The sequence below is a fragment of the Myripristis murdjan genome, chromosome 21, assembly GCF_902150065.1.
Source record: "Myripristis murdjan chromosome 21, fMyrMur1.1, whole genome shotgun sequence".
Classification (NCBI taxonomy): Eukaryota; Metazoa; Chordata; class Actinopteri; order Holocentriformes; family Holocentridae; genus Myripristis; species Myripristis murdjan.
The window spans coordinates 24,867,110-24,885,563 of record NC_044000.1 but is presented as its reverse complement, the minus strand read 5'-3'; the positions used below and the strand labels follow the sequence as shown (position 1 = coordinate 24,885,563).

Sequence of the window (18,454 nt, the reverse complement as noted above, 5' to 3'; positions counted from 1 at the left end):
CCTATTTTATGGTCATGTAGATTTATGATGCCACAGCCTGATGTTTTTTTTTTTTTTTTTTTTTTTTTTAATGGTGCTCATTTGTATGATAGTTTAAGATTTGGTGAAACTCAGAATGCATGGGCCTCTATTGGAAAGCTCAACCTGTATTATGGCAGCAGGAATAACAACATTATTTCCTGTGTACAGTAGTGACTAATGTTAATCTGATACTATCTCTATTAAGATTATCATATGATTATCATGTATTTTTGATACCTTGATATTAGAAATCATGCTGTTATTGCTAGCCTACTGAGGAAATTTGTTTTTCAAGTCTAGTCATTTATATTTGTCTGATATAGCAGTGTTAGGTACCACAATCCATATTGCAAATGTTTATTTTTTTCTTGCTCAAGGTCAATTCAGGCACATACATATTCATATTTTGCAGATATAGTCCATTATACACAAAGGTTCAAAGGTGAAGGGTCTGTAGATATTCCATAGATATATTTTGGTATATTTTATTTTTTATCACTCGTATAGGGTATGCAAAGTTTTTTCCCCCCCCTCCTATTCCTTGTATTGATCCACTTAATTTATTTTGTTAATGGTGTTTTATTTTTCCTAGTCTACCTCCTGTGCAATGTCTAGACAACCTGCAATCAATCAGCTGTCTAATCGAAATAGAATGAATTGCAATGACAGTACTGGCTTAGATAATTCTTTGTTGATATCAGAAATTGGGAACATAAATATAAAGCTTTATGAATAATAAAATAATGGCCCACAACTTGATTAGTACAACGCCATGTGACAGCGGCCGGGAAGCTCATTACTCCTCATCCTCACTTCCTACTGAGTTTTGATTGACAGGGGGAACAGCGAACGTCGACCAATCACAGCGCAGCAGGGACGGGGCTTGGCGGTAGCAGTGAGGTGGCCAGTGCTGCCATAGATGGTATCAAATAGGAAAGAGACGAGCACAAACTTTATTGCACATGAACTATCAGAATGAATGGAACGGCGTACTCCAATTTTGACAGTCAAGACCACGTCCTAAAATTAGGGGAAACGTTTGAGAAGCATCCTAAAAGTGCATACCACACAGTGCGATGTAAGTGACTCCAAATTATCCGGCTTTTTAACGGTTGCTAACGGTAGCATGCTAGTTAGCTTGTTAGCTAAAAATCCACAGAGAGCTGTTAGCCGAGCTGTCGCCGTGACGGTCCACTTGGAGTTTCTTCCTTTTAGCAGCAAACAGGGAGGTGGAAACTGTCTGGGAGCTTCTTAGTCGTTCGTCAGTTAACTCGTCTTACTGACAACTGTGCTGTCTGTTGTCTTAATTAGTGATGCTCCAGCTGTCAAATTATTAGCTCGCTATGCTAATGTTAGCAATGCAGCAGAGCAGACGTTGTCGCCATCTAGCGGGGGATTGTGTCGTTGTGTATTAGTCACTGCTAACCACATTTTCTTTCTTTCTTTCTTTCTTTCTTTCTTTCTTTCTTTCTTATTAGATGATTTCAAACCAGCCTCCATTGACACAACATGTGAAGGGGAGCTTGATGTGGGCAAAGGAGAGCAAGTCACCATTACTCTACCCAATCTAGAGGTAAGTGTCATCGCCCTGGTGCTGCCAAACTGCACTCCCCTAGACAATAATCATCATAAATTTGATTTATATTCCACCTTTAAAAAATAGTTTACAAAGTCTTTTGACACATACAGCAAAGCTCAATAATCAGGAAGCCAAATAACAACAGAAAGCTGTACAGAAAGGTCAGACAAGAGCAAGACAAAGTGAAGGTAAAGTCAAGAAAAGGTAAAAACAGGAAAACAAGATACTAAACAAACTGGAGAGAGGAAAACAGAGGGATGTTGAAAGATAGATATGTCAGAAAGCAGTTGAAAAAACGCAATTTGTTAATACAGAAACTACACAAATAAAAATAAGATGAAAAGATGACAAAGTCAAGTTGATAAAAATGGGTTTTAAGAAGTGACTTTAAGAGGTCACTCTTTCTGCGAGTCTTGTCTCCTCAGGCAGGTTGTTCCAAAGTTGAATGCCCTGATGGCAAAATCATGGTCACCTCTAAATTTAAGCCTCAACTTTGGAACAGCCAGAAGGGCCCCACGCGAGGATCTAAAGCCGCAAACTGTCATGTATAGGGTCAGACCCAGACATGCTTTGAAAGTGATAAGTAAAATATTAAAATCAATTCCAAATCAACCAGGAAGCCAGTGAAGAGAAACCAGGATTGGGGCGGTGTGATGTCACCTGGTAAAACCAGTAAGAGGCCTAAGAAGACAAACTCGTAGGCTCTTCATGAACATTCAAGAACCTTTGTTGCTTATTTTTTAGGGTTCATCTGCCCCAGTAACAGTGTTCAAGGGATCAAAGAGGCCGTACATGAAGGAATGCATCCTCATTGTGAACCATGACACAGGAGAGTACCGCCTGGAAAAACTCAACAGCAACATAGCTGTCAAAAAGACCAGGTGGGTTGACTTGCAACAGCAAAGATGAGACTCTGTTTAATATTATTTCTATTGGAAGTCATCTGTAAGTATGACTAGGTACCAGACTTTGATACCTTTATGGCACCAACTGAATTGCTTCAAAACTTTTGAGTATTGGAAAATGCCAAGGTATTGAAATTTTTTGAATGATATCCAGCCCTATCTATAAATGTCTTATTCATCATTCTGTACTTATTCAGCTCAAGTTTGAACAGCTGTGGCAGTAAGAAGTGTGTCTGTGTTTTGACTTGCCTTCCCAGGGCTGAGGGTAGCAGTAAGATCCAGTCTCGCCTGGAGCAGCAGACCAGTCGTCTGAGCCAGCAGATGAAAAGTAGCAGCAGTAGCAGCAGTAACAAGACTCAAACTGGCTCCAAGACTTCTCCTCCTAAAGAGAAGATGTTCCCCACATCACCCATGGATGACATTGAGAGAGGTATCTAATAATTTTGCACGTATAGATGTTAGGGCTGGGACTGTATGCTTGTCTGGCGATTTGTGAATTTTGTTTTTTGAATTATCCTCGAGTTTGTAGATGTGAAATTCCATAAAGCTGTGATTATCAGAAATAAGTTGAGCCACTGTGACGGCTCATCTTATATAGTGACATAAAGTTTCAAAAAATAGTCTTCACTGCAATGAGATGGCTGCTATGGGGGCATTTCGTTGCTCTGTACTTGTGACATGTGCAATGACAATAAAGTTGAATCTAATCTAATCTAAAAAAACACCATCACACATGAATCAAATGTGGCTCATTGAATCCACAAGAATCTCAGCTTTCCAGTCAAACCCAGTTTATGCAGCTCCAAGACACCATTTACACCATTATACAACAGAAAAGAACACATTTGTATTGCATGGCTCAGAAGTGCACAGGATCAGCATAAGGTGGAGGTGATGGTGTCTGCAAAGGGGAGCCTCGTGGGAGCCCAGAGAACCCATTTTCATTCAGATAACTGGAGGTCAGAGGTCAAGGGACCCCACTGAAAATGCCAGTTTTTCTCTGGCCAAAATTTAGGCTAACTTAACGTGATATTTATTCCCTTTGCCGACAACCTAACATGACATGCTTGGTTCCAACGGATTTCCTCTGTAATCTAGTTTCACATGATACTTTACTTTAAATTGATTGCAGAATCAAAAATTCAATTAAAAAAAAAAAAAAAAAGAATCGTGATACTTAGTGAATTGTTTTATTCCCTACCCTTAATAGATGTCTCATAGAGTCATGGAGGACTGTGTGTGTGTGTGTGTGTGTGTGTGTGTGTGTGTGTGTGTGTGTGTGTGTGTGTGTGTGTGTGTGAGAGAGTGAGAGAGAGAGTGTGTGTGTGTGTGTGTGTGTGTGTACTTGGGTGGTGCACCCAGGTATATACATGGCCACCCAAATATATTTCCATCTGTTTTAAAGATTGTTCACATTTTATTTATCCTTCTGAGAAAATCACACATTTCTTTCATTAATTCTGAAAAAGCACCCCTCCTTGTTGCCAGTTTGGCTGTGATATGATTAAATATGTGGGTATGTTCCAGCAAGTTCAGTCCAATTCTAACCAGATCCCTTTACCACCAGTGTCCAGCAAAAACAAAGTGGATGTAAGTAGTTTTCCACAAAGCTCTTTCTTCATCCATTGCAGATGTATTTCCACATATAACTGTGGCAAGCAGGTTGCAAGTGTAACAGGATAAACACAGCTTTTGGATGAATTACTAACTAACCGTTTAACTTTATAAGAGCAGTTTGAGTCAGGTTTAAGCGCTTGTGCTTTGCAGTGCTTATAAAAATCTACAGGGCTGACAGTTATTACTTTTTTTAGCACACATGTGCAAAAGAGTAGGGCTGTTTCACCACGATATGATATTATATAGACTCTTTGGACAATGATACATTTGCCAATATCACAAAGTCAGCTGTAGTATGATTTTGAGTTGACTCAGTTCAGGGGCTTATAGTTCATATGAGACAATGTCAGTATGGCCATTTAACACAGTCAGATTCATTATAATGCCATGTTTCTGTTTTAAGTGCATGGCCAGGTTCCTCATGTTTTCTAAGTATTTTATCTGGTGCTGGGTTTCCATTTGGCATGTGATTTGCCCAGTTGACCTGTCTTTCCTTGGAAATCCAAAATATTTCCCCACAGCTGATTTATTTCAGAGAGGGGAGTAGATTTCTTTGTTACTGGCCATGGCTGACATCATCTGCCTGCCAATTTTTTCAGGAACATGATTTGCTTGCATGGAAATGGTGACTCAGACGTGGCATGGGAACTTCAAAATAACAATGAATGTGGATTGATAGTTTAACTTAGCATTGATTATATTTGATCAGTGTGCCAGTGAGCATAATTCTTACATTGGTGCTGTACTTGATTCGGTGTCTTATGTTTGTACACAGAGTTGATGGCGGAGGCGCGGGTCATGGACCAGATGAGCAGCGGCGACAGCTCCTCTGACTCCCACAGCTCCTCTTCCTCCAGCAGTGACGACAGCTCCAGCAGCAGTGACTCTGAGGACGAGCGGAGTTCCCCATCACCCACGACCCCGGCCAACCAGAGCATGCCTATCATCACAACCAACAGCAACACCACCTCCCTCTCCAACAGCCGCCCAGAGGAGAGCGGAGGAGGACTTCTCATGAACACACTCAGTGAGTAGCCCTCCAAATTCCTGTTTCAACCTTTTGGCTGGCTTACACTGTGCTTTGAGAGCTTCATATTCCTTTACTCTTTAAGATTGATTACATCTCAGTACAAATCCAAGTGAAAGATAAGCCAGGAGTTTGAGAGCATCAGCAAAACTTGGTCTTAAACAAAACATGTTCCTACTTTGTGCACAGAATAATTGCACTTACAAAATAACCACTGGATTCATAACACACGACTACCAGCCAGTTGTGTTTTTACCCCTGTTCATATGTTAGTGAATCCGGATCGTTCTAAATTTACAGGTATGTGCCTGCATTTGGCAATTAGCAAGTCGCATACAAATATCTCTATAAGGCCCTCTTGGAGAGAGATGTAGCAGTGGAAAAAACAGTGATGGCTTGGGGAAAATGCTTGAAGGTAAAAAGACAAAAGATAATTAGTACTGAAATCCAAACAGTATTTTCAGAGGGCATATTTTTATGTGTAGCATCTCCTCTGGAGTGCAGCTGTAAATATGCCAATGTTACACCTGGAGATTATTATTAATTCTTTACATAGTCTACATTACTGTTAAAAAGAAGGTTTAAGTATTAAAATGGGGTAGCTGACACTTCAGTTTCTGCCACCACAGGTTCACAGTGCTGAGAAAAACATAATCGCCATTACAGTGTTTCGTGTAAATATTTGTGGTGCACCACTACAATATTGCCGCCACAGCCGCTGCGGAAAAGGTGGCATCAGGTTTCCTTCTTTGTCACTACAGTTTCCTGTGTTATAACTCACATCAACATACTGCTCTCACTGTGGGTAAGCACAATTAATTAATTCATAACCCACAACAGACCGTGCTATATTGAAATTAAGCCTTCAACTGCACCACAACCAAATTATCAGGCTGTGGGAAACAATGAAGAAGCTGCTAGTGACCCAGTTGGATAAACCGCAACAAAGACTGATGGGATTAGACATTTGTGGGAGCAGCTGGTCATTGTAGACCTTTAGCTTCATTGGAAGGAGAACAAAAAGCAGCAACACATGATAACCAACTGAGGAAATTAAAATATGCTACATTGCAATATGGAAACCCCAGTATATTTTATTATCAGCTAATGACATGCAGACCCTTTGCTGCATGTTGTCCCTCTGTCTCATGAAGCATATTTGCCCAAAAGTTATCTTTAACTTTTTTCAATTAATTAACTAATCATTCAGATATGATCTTGATTTATTGATGATAAAGTCATTCAGTTTTTTTAGAATCATCAAAAAAGATTGGCATACTTGTAAATTAAGTGTCAAATATTGTATATTTTGGTCTATTAATTCTTGTAATTTTCCTGGCTGACAACACCAAATGCCTTCAACTAGTGCAGACATAGCTGTAGTTCATAAGTATATTATCTGAATACTGACACTTAGCCATATTACCTTTTAATGTCATATTCTCACTGTTATGAATCTCACACTTGTTTTCATGGCTCTGTTATCATGAATGGCACACTTGTTGGGTCCAAGCCATTTCACAAGCAAACCCCTTAAAAACCTTCCTTAGGAATAGTGTACCCTACAAAGCACAATTTATCGTTGTTGTTGTTGTTTATCTCTGTTCTGTTTGGGGGTGGCGCATGTTATCTCCAAACTGTTCTTATCACATTTTGGTCATCCTGGACTGACCTGGACTCTTATTTTGAAAATGAGCTGTGATTGCCAAATCATTTCCATAATTTTGATCCTCCTAAAAAAATCTCCTCATCCTTTGGTTGCGTGTTACTGGTGTGAGTGTACATGCAGTATATACCATGATGAATATATTTGTAAGCTGTCCTCATATCTCACTCTGTCTTTCACTACACATTTCTGTTGCAGAGAATGACCTCCAGCTGAGTGAATCAGGCAGTGAAAGTGAAGATGACTGAAGGGCGTCTGCCTGCCTGTGAATGTCTGGTCTTTTCAGCGAGGAGGATTTGAACTGGACAAGCAGAAAAATGCAGTACAACTTTCATTGTCATTGATTTCTGTCTCTTCATACTTGTTTTAAGACAGGTACACTCTACTATTCAGTTGGAAAAAATAATTTGTTGCTTCCACCCCAACAAATGTCAATTTTTTAAATGTTACATTTATTGCTATACGTATTTATACAAAGAAATATGCTAAATTAAATTGATGGTTCAGGTAACAGAGACAGGATTTGGTTTCTAAGAGAAGCGTTATGGAAGAAAATCTCAATGTTTCATCTCACTAATGCAGATGTGTGGTTGTTGTACTGGTGAGTAACATCTAAGTCTTCAGGAACAGGCTGAGAGATGAGTTCATACTGCATGGATGGAAATCTTTTTACCCGTTATATCATCTGGAGAATCAGTATCCCATTGTTCCTGCTTTTCAGTGAATCCTCTATGTTCTGAACTTGAGGTGCCTTAGGTTACATATGGGTAAAAACTGTGCTCAGTTCTCAGTTATATCAAAACAATTGCCTCAACTGGATGAGTTTCTGCTGTTTAGTTTGGTACTTTGGCACATGTGTCATGACATAGTCATAAAAGAAGTGAAAGCTACTTTTTTCTTTAGGATGGACTGCTTCCATGTCGGGGTGGAGTCCTCTGCTTTTGCCTTACAGCACCAGTGTTATGTTAGTTTCAGTTTACTGTGACAGAGTTGCAGGCTAAAGCAATCTTTTGAGTTTGTTTCCACTTACGGAGCTGGTGCCTTACAGCACCAGTGTTATGTTAGTTTCAGTTTACTGTGACAGAGTTGCAGGCTAAAGCAATCTTTTGAGTTTGTTTCCACTTACGGAGCTTTCAAAAAAAAAAAAAAAAAAAAAAAAAGTACCTTATCTATTGTGTGATATTTCAAGATATCAGTTGGTCTTTCTGGCAAACTAGTGCACTAAAACGGGGTTAGTGTAAGGGTCATGCAAGAATTTTCTCAACGGTATGTGTGTGTACGTGAAAAAATTACTTGGCTTTGTAGCTTTAAACCTGCAATACTTGAATCTGACTAATTATTTATATTTCAAAATGTACTCTGACCAACAGATAATTGCTTATTATATTTTATATATTTCTAGAGGGCAACCACAGCAATGAGAATTGCAAATCAGTACGTGCTGTTGCTTACCAAGCCAGAAGCTTTATTGCACCTCAGAGTGAGACTTACAGCACTTTATGTGCCTTTTGTTATTTGCCTTGGCCAGTTGGTGGATCACAGGCGACTTTTTTGTGACAACGCCCCATATCTCGCTGCTGTGCTCTCTCTCCCCATGCAGGAAGCAACTGTTTATGTTGGAGCATTTCTTTAGTGTCCCAGACAACTGGGAATGTGCTTTAGATGTGGAAATCAACTGTTATGTTTTGCATAAGCGAATGAAAAGACTCAGTGGATCATCAGTGAACTATTTGAAATCAATTTCTTTACAGATAAATAAAGATTTTAATTGTTTGCATGCTTCTGTGTCATTTAATTCTCCTGAATGTTTTAATTTTAAAGGTGCACCATGGGAGTTTTAAAGGTGCACAAGGGAGTACTTTTTACTACGGATCTTTTATGTTGCTCAAACACTCGGTATGTAGTGTTAGTGTATGTTTATGAGTTGTAGAACATAAATTATCTTGAAGGAGCAGATGTTTACCAGTAAGCTTGACTCAAATAATTTAACAATATGTTAAATTATTATTTGTTTTAAAAATGTAAATTACTTATCAAACAGACCTAAAGTCAAATTTACGAGAAAAAAAATTGGCTACTCTCATGAGAAAAAAAAGGGAAAAAAAACTCAAAAATTCTGAGATTAGAAAACCAAGTTTGCCACAAAAAACTCATTCTGAGATTTTGGTTGTAAATTTATGAGGAAAAAAACTTGAAAATCCTGAGGTTATAAAGCCACAATTTTGTGGGGGAAAAATGTTTTTTTCCTATACTGTCGTGTTTAGTAAGAAGGAACTCCTGGTAATTTTAGCCCAGAATCACAATATTCTCATTGGCATCCAGACTATGAAGCGATGATGCCAAGACTTGGGCCGATTCAGAAAACAATATTGTCATTGTGGGTTAATGTCATGAGTATTTGCTAGTTATTAAATCTGATTGCAAAATATAATTTGGTAAGGTCAGCAGCAGCAGTCCTGGTACATGACTAGGGGCAGCATCTTTAGTGTAACCTTGCAGTGAAAACGTGGTTCCTTAACCAAAAAGTAAAGGAAAAATAATTTCCCGAGTTTTTCTTGGATTTACCCCCGCCCCCTGCGCCATAATTTCCCCCCATCAGTGGCAGTAATGCGCCGTCGTAATGTTTGTTTATTTATTTATTTATTTATTTATTTCCATGTGTTTATCAGTTGCACTTGAGAATCACAGCACACGGTGGGCAGGGCAAAATAACTGCAAATATCAAAGTCCAGATCTTTGCCCAGCGCCTCCACTGCAAACAGCGGGGCCGTCCCAGCACATCCTGCAGCTCACGGTCACAGCGCGGCCCGGACGCGTTCGCCAGCCTGGGCAGAGACACACCTGAGGCGCTTCAAAATGCTCCGCAAGTCGCTAATAAACATCGGGATGCGCGTTTGTCGCCAACCACAGCCGAATGGGTTTCAAAGCGCGACAGCGGCGTTAAATCCAGTAAAAAGTACTTGGGACCAACGCCGCCGCGACGCATCCACCACGACTGTTGCGGAGGGAAACAGTAAACTCAAAACAATGGAGGATTTAAATGGACCTAGTTTCTTGACTTCCTTATACTGGCTTTTCATCAAGGGCTACTTCCAAACGACACACCAGATGCAAGTAAGTACAAGCCTCACAAGCTCATGTAGGCTAATAACAGTTTCCGGCGCGGTAAATCATTGTTGGATAAGAACTGAATTAAATCTCTCGTGCAGGCCCTTACTGCTGTTTTGCTTCTATTTATTTTATTGTGGCAAGTCAAGTTCCAGGGCTACCATTTGCATCAGCTTAATGTGCACTGCAGTTTGGTATTTTCCCTGCAGGGTACGGACCATAATTCCTCCAATAGCACAAGTCAGGCACCTTCACTCACTGCTGCTAAAATTAGTCAGAACTGATTTGGCAAGCCTGAACAGCCCCATTGCCAGAGACACTATGTTTATCCCACTATGCATGCAACTTGTAAATAATAACCCGTCTTTAACCAGTAACTAATCCATACCCTGTTCTGCTTTGAGATTGAGCACAGCAAGATCTATGGTCCTCTGTGGAAGTCAAAGTACGGCCCTCTGGTCATTGTGAACGTGGCCAACGCCGAGCTGATAGAGCAGGTGCTGAGGCAGGAGGGGAGACACCCGGTCAGGACGGACATGCCACACTGGAGGGCGTACCGGGAGCTCAGGAACCAGGCTCACGGACCGCTGACAGAGTGAGTGATCCCTCCAAGGTCCTCTGCTGCTGTCAAAGTGTTAGACGGCGGCAAAACTCATGAGAAACTTGCATGAATTTACACGCTGACAGTGTTCACACACCTAAATTGGAATGCACAGAATATAATTAACAAATGTGTATGTCAGTATTTGAGTGAATGGAGAAGTTGCAAGCTTATAGTGTCATACTTGCTCAAAAGTTGTTTTTCTTTTGCTGAAGTGCAAGTTTTTTTTCTGTGCAAGAATGACTCTGTGATTGCAGTATATCCTGTGTGTGTGTTGGGTTGGGGGTGGGGGTTGATTTGTCACAACATGCAGACTGTGCTTGATGAACATCAGTCTCAACATAAGGATTTTTTTCATATCTGCATGGCACACACAGACTCCAGTGGGATCCAAACATGCACTTGCACACATATATATTTGATTGTGTAATAGCAGTGTGTCTTCGCTGTTATTCCTGCATTCCTGTTGGACTTGTTGCGGCAGAATCCTCTTGCGTCTGTGACAGCAGCAGCACAGCAGGACTTTTGACAAATGTCATAATGTCATAATGTTCAGCACGAACACTCAGCAGAGTACACACTCAGGAATCTGGGACATGCCTGTTTGACGGCTTGAATCATCAGTTCATTAAAAACGTCTCATCAGTTGGAGGGCAGTTGAGAATAACAAGAAATAGAGAATATTATAGTTAGATCATACTCCTGTCATGTGCTTGTCTTTGGCATATTTCATCATTTCCATCTGAATGCACTGAAGAAACCACACTGACTTTAGACCCAATGATGTTATTTAAAGTTTGCAGGCATGTTTCCTTCCTTAAATCCTGTTTCTGCATGTTAGCAGGACAAATGTTGGTGTGAAAACAAGAAAACACCATTAAGAACAAGAAAAGGATGCTCAGTATTGTCAAAACACTCCTGGCCATTCCTTTGCATGACTTTTGTAGTGGCTTCGAGCTCCTAATAAGACTCAGAACAATCTGACTGTATCCTTTAGTCGGTAAATTTCACTTTCTTCCCTCGCCGATGCAAAGTTCAAATTATGTGGAACCAGCAGAGCTAAACGAACCATTGTCTCTGCTGCAGTCTGATTTCTTAACAGCGTATAGTTTACTTTTATAGGTTTGTTTTGAATGCTTGTTTTGTTTGTTTTTTTTTCTTCTTTATTGTTGCTGCAACACAAATTGCCCCTCAGGGATAATAAAGACACTGCTCCGCTCTGTTCTGCTCCAAATTAAGCCTCGTAGTTAATTCCTGTTTGTGTGTGTTGGCAGGATGGGAGCTAAGTGGCAGCGTATCCGGAGCATCCTGAATCCTCGCATGCTCAAGCCCAAGCATGTCTCCTCCTACAGCAACGCCATCAACATGGTGGTGACAGACTTCATCGATAAAGTGGCCTGGCTGAGGGATACACACGGCCAAGGAGTGATGGTCCACGACCTGGCTGGAGAGCTCTACAAGTTCGCGTTTGAAGGTCAGCAGAGAGCCGCGTGAAACCTGCCTCACTTACTGAAAACAAGAACAACGTGCACATCACACAGCAGGTGCAGGGCTGATGAAATCTGGTGAAGCTGCCAAAATATGCTTTCATGACACTTAACAACCAGTAGTCACACACTGATTAACAAGTGATGTTAGTACTTAGTGTACTGTGTAATATGTAGATTAGTCATTTCTCAACATTTTAGTTCTTAATTTGCTAAAATGTTGGAAAAATTGAGTAAATGAATACCCAAGCACTCAGATTAAGTAATACCTAACTAACTCGTAATTATGCATTAACAAATGCTGGTTGATTATGAGTTATTCCTTAACAAATCTTAAGTCATATGCGAAGTAATGATTACCTTAACCATTACCTGCTAGTTTAGCAAAGTGGAACAAGTGTGCACTTCTTAGACATGTAATTTTATAGAAATCATTTGGTACTTATTCGCAACTCACTATTTAAAAAAAAAAACAAACTTCTTAATCTCTTTTTTGCAGAGCTAACACAATCTATGTTCTATGATCTATATTTTGCATAATATCAGTGATTGATATAGGTATATCTATTTTATCTATAGAAACTTGATGTACTTGACTGCACATGACACAGTCCTTGACTCGTTCCCTTAGGTGTGTTCTCAGGGACGTTTGTTCTCCCACGCCTTAGAAACTGTCTGCGCTTTTTTTTTTTTTTTTTTTTTTGTTAATCTAAATGCCCTACTTTTTGCTGCGTGCAGACACTGACAGTGATGACCTATAACCGTCTTTGTTATCAGTGCCTGTCACACGTGCAACTAAAGGTTACAATTAGCTCTTAGATTTGGATTTGAATTATAATTTAAAGAAAAACTGGCCTTTTTTATTATTATTATTATTGTTTCTAAGAACAGGTCGGAGTACATAGTAAAACTTGGAGAGTGTGTTTAAACAGCAACCCATCAACCTGCCTGTGTAGTCTCATTCAAAGTGTTGACCTTTAAACAATATTTTAGTGAGTCTTAGCCTTGAGAGCTGATTAGATACTGTGAGGTGTTTTGTGAATGTGATCTTAGTTCGTCATGCAGTTACACAAGTAGGTTTCCGTAGACTACACTTCACCGTGTGCCCTTTAATCACAGGCGATTTACAGCACCTTTTTCCGCCTTTTTACCACTTCTTGTGTGTTTTTTCTACCTGTATGTGTGTTTAGCCTCTTTAGATGTAATACATCTTTTTGGTTTAGGTTAGCAGAGTGTAACCAAGATCAATTTACCAAACATCCATATTTAATTAGCATTTCTAACCCGAGGATGTCATAGGATGCCCTAGGATACAATCTAAAGCCAAGTCACATTTACTCCTCCACATTTCTTAACATAACGCTAAAGAAACATTAACAACCACACAGCCAAACACACAGCTCACAAGACTGCGTATGAAATTCCTAAAACTGAAACATTCATGTCACGCTGAACGCTGGCTGAGAAAATGCATCGCAGCAGGAACAAAAGAAGCTTTTTTCCTTTTGAGACAAATAATACTCACAGCACGTCTTTTGTAATATGACTGTGCATTCGTTTTAATTTTATTTATTTGCACATACATAATACTGCATAAAATCCCGACTGATAATTTAAAAAAAGGCTCCCCTCAACATAAGCAGAGAATTAGTGAGAAAAAACAAAGTGAACATAATAGAACAATACAACCAAAAAATAAATAGCAACAAGAAAAACAAAAAAATGAGCAGAATAACTAACACAACTACATCATGACTGTATATTCCATTTTATAATCAAAAGCGTGTGTTTTTTTATTTTTTATTTTTATGTCTTTATTGCAGGGATCTGTTCGGTGCTGTTTGAGACCCGTATGGGCTGTCTGAACGAGGTGGTGCCAGAGCAAACCCAGAAGTTCATCGTCTCTGTGGGGGAAATGTTCCGCCTGTCCCAGCTCGTCATCCTCTTCCCCAAGTCCACCTGGCCTTACCTTCCCTTCTGGAAACAATTTGTCGCCGCTTGGGATTACCTCTTTAAAGTTGGTGAGCTACTTTTGCTTCAACAGTGTGTCCAAAGCCAATGCATAAAGAGAGACGATATATATAGAGAGCTATATAAAAGTCTTCATTCACTGGTGGGTCTATTGTGGAACAGTTGAAGTGCAGTATGCCAACTTGCTGAGCGTTGGTTTAGAATGAGCACGTAGTTTCCTCTCCATTGAGGTCAAAGGGCCCTCACTTCCATCAGCAGGCTGCAACTTTGTATGGTGCATAACTCCTTTTATAATTTTGATCAAGAAAGGACGCTGCAATTGGTACAAATGACTGTCCATTTGTTAACCCCGCCCCTCCATGCACATTCCTATCACTTGCCATTAGATCTTCATCCACGCAACATCCACTGAGCTGCAGGCACCCCAGCCCCACCCCAGCCCCGCCCCCCTGCAGTCATTCAGCTTGCATTATCAAATCATTTCAAGGCCGCTTGCCGTTCCCCGGTGACACTTCACAACACAAAGTTCACCTCGCAGATCTTGCTGCTCTCGGATCCGCCTCTGTGTACTATCTGCAGCTGGATAACAGTGTGTATCTCTTTCGCCATCTAGTGGCTGTTATTTATACAATTACAAGCGCTGAGTGATTTCCTGACGCTATTGCTGCTGACATGAGCTCATAACAGAAAGGTATCCCGGAATCCCGCTCAATGAAACATCAGTGGGTAAAGAAAAATGATATCCCTTGTGCAGCAAGAGTGTAGTGTGCGGGATATTGTTCTTTGATGAGTTTGCATCGCATGGTTCTACAGATCTACATATATATTTTAAAAAATGGATGGATGCTACCTAATATCAGGGCCAAGCTGCAGTGGCCTGGGCCTGGACCCTTTGCTGCATGGTGTCCCCTCTCCTTGCCCTGTCCCTGTTTGGATGCTCTGCAGCTTTGCTTAATATTTATCTATTTCAGTCTTTATGTGATTGTCATCTCTTGTGTGCGCTAGCTGAGGAGTTGGTGCAGCAAAAAATAGACGATGTCCAGGAGAAGCTGCAGCTGGGACAGCCTGTGGAGGGAGAGTACCTCACACACCTGCTGCTCAGCGAGCAGATGACCGTCACTGAGATCCTGGGCAGCATCACCGAGCTCCTGCTGGCTGGAGTCGACACGGTGAGAGCGAGTCAGCAGCAGTGTGTGTTGTCTGTGGACGGGATGTTTTCATATATAGTGCATGTATGTTAAATATGCACGCTCATGTTTCAAGGGTTGCTACACCTCACACCATCTAAATTTACCTCATTTGCCACCTCAGTCGTAAATGCTGTAATTTTACAAGAATATGTAGTCCATGATCACAGAGTTGGGTAGTAAATGTTTATTGATGTTATGTATGAATATGACATATTTTACCACGTTTAGCATAATATGTATTTCACCAGGACAAAGATTGCAGCTAAATGCATGCAAGTTACACTGAGCTTCCTTCTTTTCTGCACATTTAAAATCATAGGGGCATTTTGGGTGATGTTTTTTTTTTTTTTTTTTTTTGCGATGATTCTGTTTTTCTGTCTGAAGATAATTGTCCTTGGCCGACTCTGTTGCAGACATCGAACACCATCTCGTGGACTCTTTACCACATGGCGAAGGAGCCGGAGATTCAGGAGAAGCTGTATCAGGAGGTGATCAGTGTCTGCCCTGGAGAAAAAGTGCCAACCAGTGACGACATTGCGAACATGCCCTACCTGAAGGCCGTCATCAGGGAGACCCTACGGTTAGTGGGACACTAGCTGGTTCATTATAAGGATGCCTTAGGACAAGACATGCAGAGTGTGGTTCTGTCAGTGACCTGGAACGATTAGTCTCTGGTATTAGTGCTGAAAAGAAGGAATGCCACATGAGATCCAAAATGTGAAAATGACTCAGATTGTTTTCAGTTCGTGGTATATTGGCAAGCTGGCACAATTTTGTTGCTTGGCAGGCTGTTTCAAGCCAGACTGGCCAGCTGTACACCTTTTTTTTTTCTTAGGTTATTGAGACAAATAGCAGGTTTAAAAATTTTGCTTGACGTTTGGAAGTGGGTAAGAGAAGCAGTTACAGTGGATGTAATTCCTTTTGTCAAATACAGCCTTTACTCTTTTCTTCTGTGACTGCTCAGTCTGCTCTGTGGTCACCAGGTTATATCCAGTGGTGCCAGGCAACGCTCGTCTCACTGTTGAAAACGAGATTGTGGTGGGAGATCATCTCTTCCCCAAAAAGGTGAGATTATATGTCACTTTGGCAGACACACCGCCCTATGTGACACAGCTAATAAGCAGGTGTTACTACTGTCTACTGTCTATTGTCTCTGGAGGCATGGGCCCTCAGTTTTTCAGCTCACTGAATGAAAACTACACTGCCATCTTCCCTGACAGACCCTGTTCCATCTGTGCCACTATGCCGTGTCGTACGATGAGAAGGTTTTCCCTGATCCCCACACCTTCCTGCCTGAGCGCTGGCTCCGAGGAGGGGAGGATCGGTCCAAGCAGCACCCATTTGGATCGGTGCCTTTTGGCTTTGGGATCCGGGCCTGCCTGGGCCGAAGGGTGGCTGAGCTGGAGATGTATCTCCTCCTGTCCAGGGTAAGACCCTCTGCATACCGCCACTACCACAGTCAGCCTGGTGGACTGCTCTGTGTCGAGGTTCATGATGTCAGTTTTTTGCCCCAGGGTTGATTTTTCCTTCTCCCAAGATCTTGAAACAAATTGCTATGTGAATAATCAGTCCTAGAATAGCATTCCCAACAATAAAAATATACAAATCAAGCTTTCTTTCAATTAGAAATACCTTTGCAGCACCCATGAAACACACATCACAGCCATGGGAGCTGAGCAAGTCAAACACCAACCCTCCTTCTCCTCCCTGGAAAACAATGGCATTGATTAGTTCACTTGATAGGCTACACTCAGACAGCGGTAATCCAGTATTGACCCAGAGTCACTGTCTGACTATAGCACCATGTGCTGGCTATCTTCCTGTGTTAGTCTCGGCTTCAATAAATATAAAAACACGAGTTGAGTCAGACCTTGAACTTTGAACTGAATTCATCCCAACTAAAATCATGGTCTAGTGCTGTCAGCAGGCAAGTAATTATTAACTGCAGTGTGGACTCTCAGACCTCATCTGAGGCTTCTCCTGACATATGAGCATGTTGTCTGTCATGTCTTTTTGGACTGAAACATTGACTGCAGTTGTGAGTTTTCAATATCCTTTGCTGACACGGTCCCTCTCTCTCTCTGTGTGTCTCTCTCTTGATTTCTCTTTCTTTCTCAAAAGTTGATAAAACAGTACGAGGTGAAGCAAGATCCTGCAGGAACCACCGTCAAGGCGATTACCAGGACTCTGATGGCCCCCGCCACGTCGATCAACCTGCAGTTTCTGGACAGGCAAGTGCAGTAGGAGGAGGCGGCGCCGAGGGTGGGAGTCCCTTTATGAACTGTTTTAGTATTCGTACCGTGTCGCCTCCCTGTCACCAAGCACTTGTTTGCAGAGGGTTCACGTGAAGACGATTGCCTCAGATGCTCCCACCCATGTCACAGAACAAGAGGTGGCTGAGGAAATAACATTTTGGAAGTTAAAACTGTATTATTTTTCCATTTAAATAGGGATACTTAACCATGCAAAACAGTATTTTGCAACACGGAGCCACTGCTTTACAGAAAAATCCCATGTAACTATAATATTTTGTTGCTGTCATGTTGGGGGGTTGTTGTTGTTGTTTTGGGGATGCTAAGAAACCATCATACAGCTGTGATTTATATTTTAGAGAGGTTTATTGCACTGTACATACATTATAAAATGTATTCTGTGGATTTTTGTATTAATTGTTTATAATTAAGAGTTATGATTTAAAACTTCATCATCGTGTTTCAGACCTAAAGTAGACTTGTCTAAATAGTGATAGACACACTATTAATGAATGTAAAAATGCACTTATACACATTTTTCTAATGATATTACCCTGGCATAATAAAACTATAATTTTTTAACGTGAGTGTTGTGTTGTGTTTTTAATAAAGCAATGCTGCCCTCTTGTGGACATATTGTGGTACTAAACAAATTTCCAATTTCCAGTTTAAGCGATCAGCTGATACTTTTATCCAGACTTAATATCCCATATTTAGATTAGATTAGATTAGATCTTTATTATTGTCCCGGATGGGCAATTGGTATTGCAGCAAGTCATAAAAACAAAAGACAAAACAAAAGACAAGACATAAGAACAAACGACATAATACATAATACAAGCAGTTATCAAGGTGATAAGGCACTGAACAGACCCTCAACTGTAACAGCACCATGTCGACAAATGAAAGTACTGGTTTAGGTTAGGATAGGTTTTCACTATCTCCACTGCCTGCCCCATGATGGTAGTGATCCGAGGAGCAGGGGGCTTGCACCTGAAATCTATGATCTTTGGTCTTGGACACATTTAGT

General features: G+C 40.8%; 2 protein-coding genes across 2 annotated transcripts; both read left to right on the top strand.

The window, feature by feature from the left end:
• The first annotated feature begins 880 nt into the window (after positions 1–880).
• eaf2 (ELL associated factor 2) lies at positions 881–8,588 on the top strand. The gene is made up of 6 exons (XM_030081473.1): positions 881–1,099; positions 1,500–1,594; positions 2,345–2,481; positions 2,763–2,935; positions 4,898–5,149; positions 7,014–8,588. Exons 1-6 carry the CDS (start codon positions 997–999, stop codon positions 7,061–7,063), a joined length of 810 nt encoding a protein of 269 aa, XP_029937333.1. The 5' UTR covers positions 881–996; the 3' UTR covers positions 7,064–8,588.
• A 999-nt stretch (positions 8,589–9,587) lies between these two features.
• On the top strand, positions 9,588–18,011 carry cyp27a3 (cytochrome P450 family 27 subfamily A member 3). Its single transcript, XM_030080048.1, has 9 exons — positions 9,588–9,929; positions 10,328–10,518; positions 11,799–11,998; positions 13,835–14,032; positions 14,988–15,151; positions 15,586–15,752; positions 16,156–16,237; positions 16,393–16,599; positions 17,294–18,011. The coding sequence occupies exons 1-9, from the start codon at positions 9,672–9,674 to the stop codon at positions 17,414–17,416; spliced, it is 1,590 nt and encodes a 529-aa protein (XP_029935908.1). The 5' UTR covers positions 9,588–9,671; the 3' UTR covers positions 17,417–18,011.
• Positions 18,012–18,454: the final 443 nt, after the last annotated feature.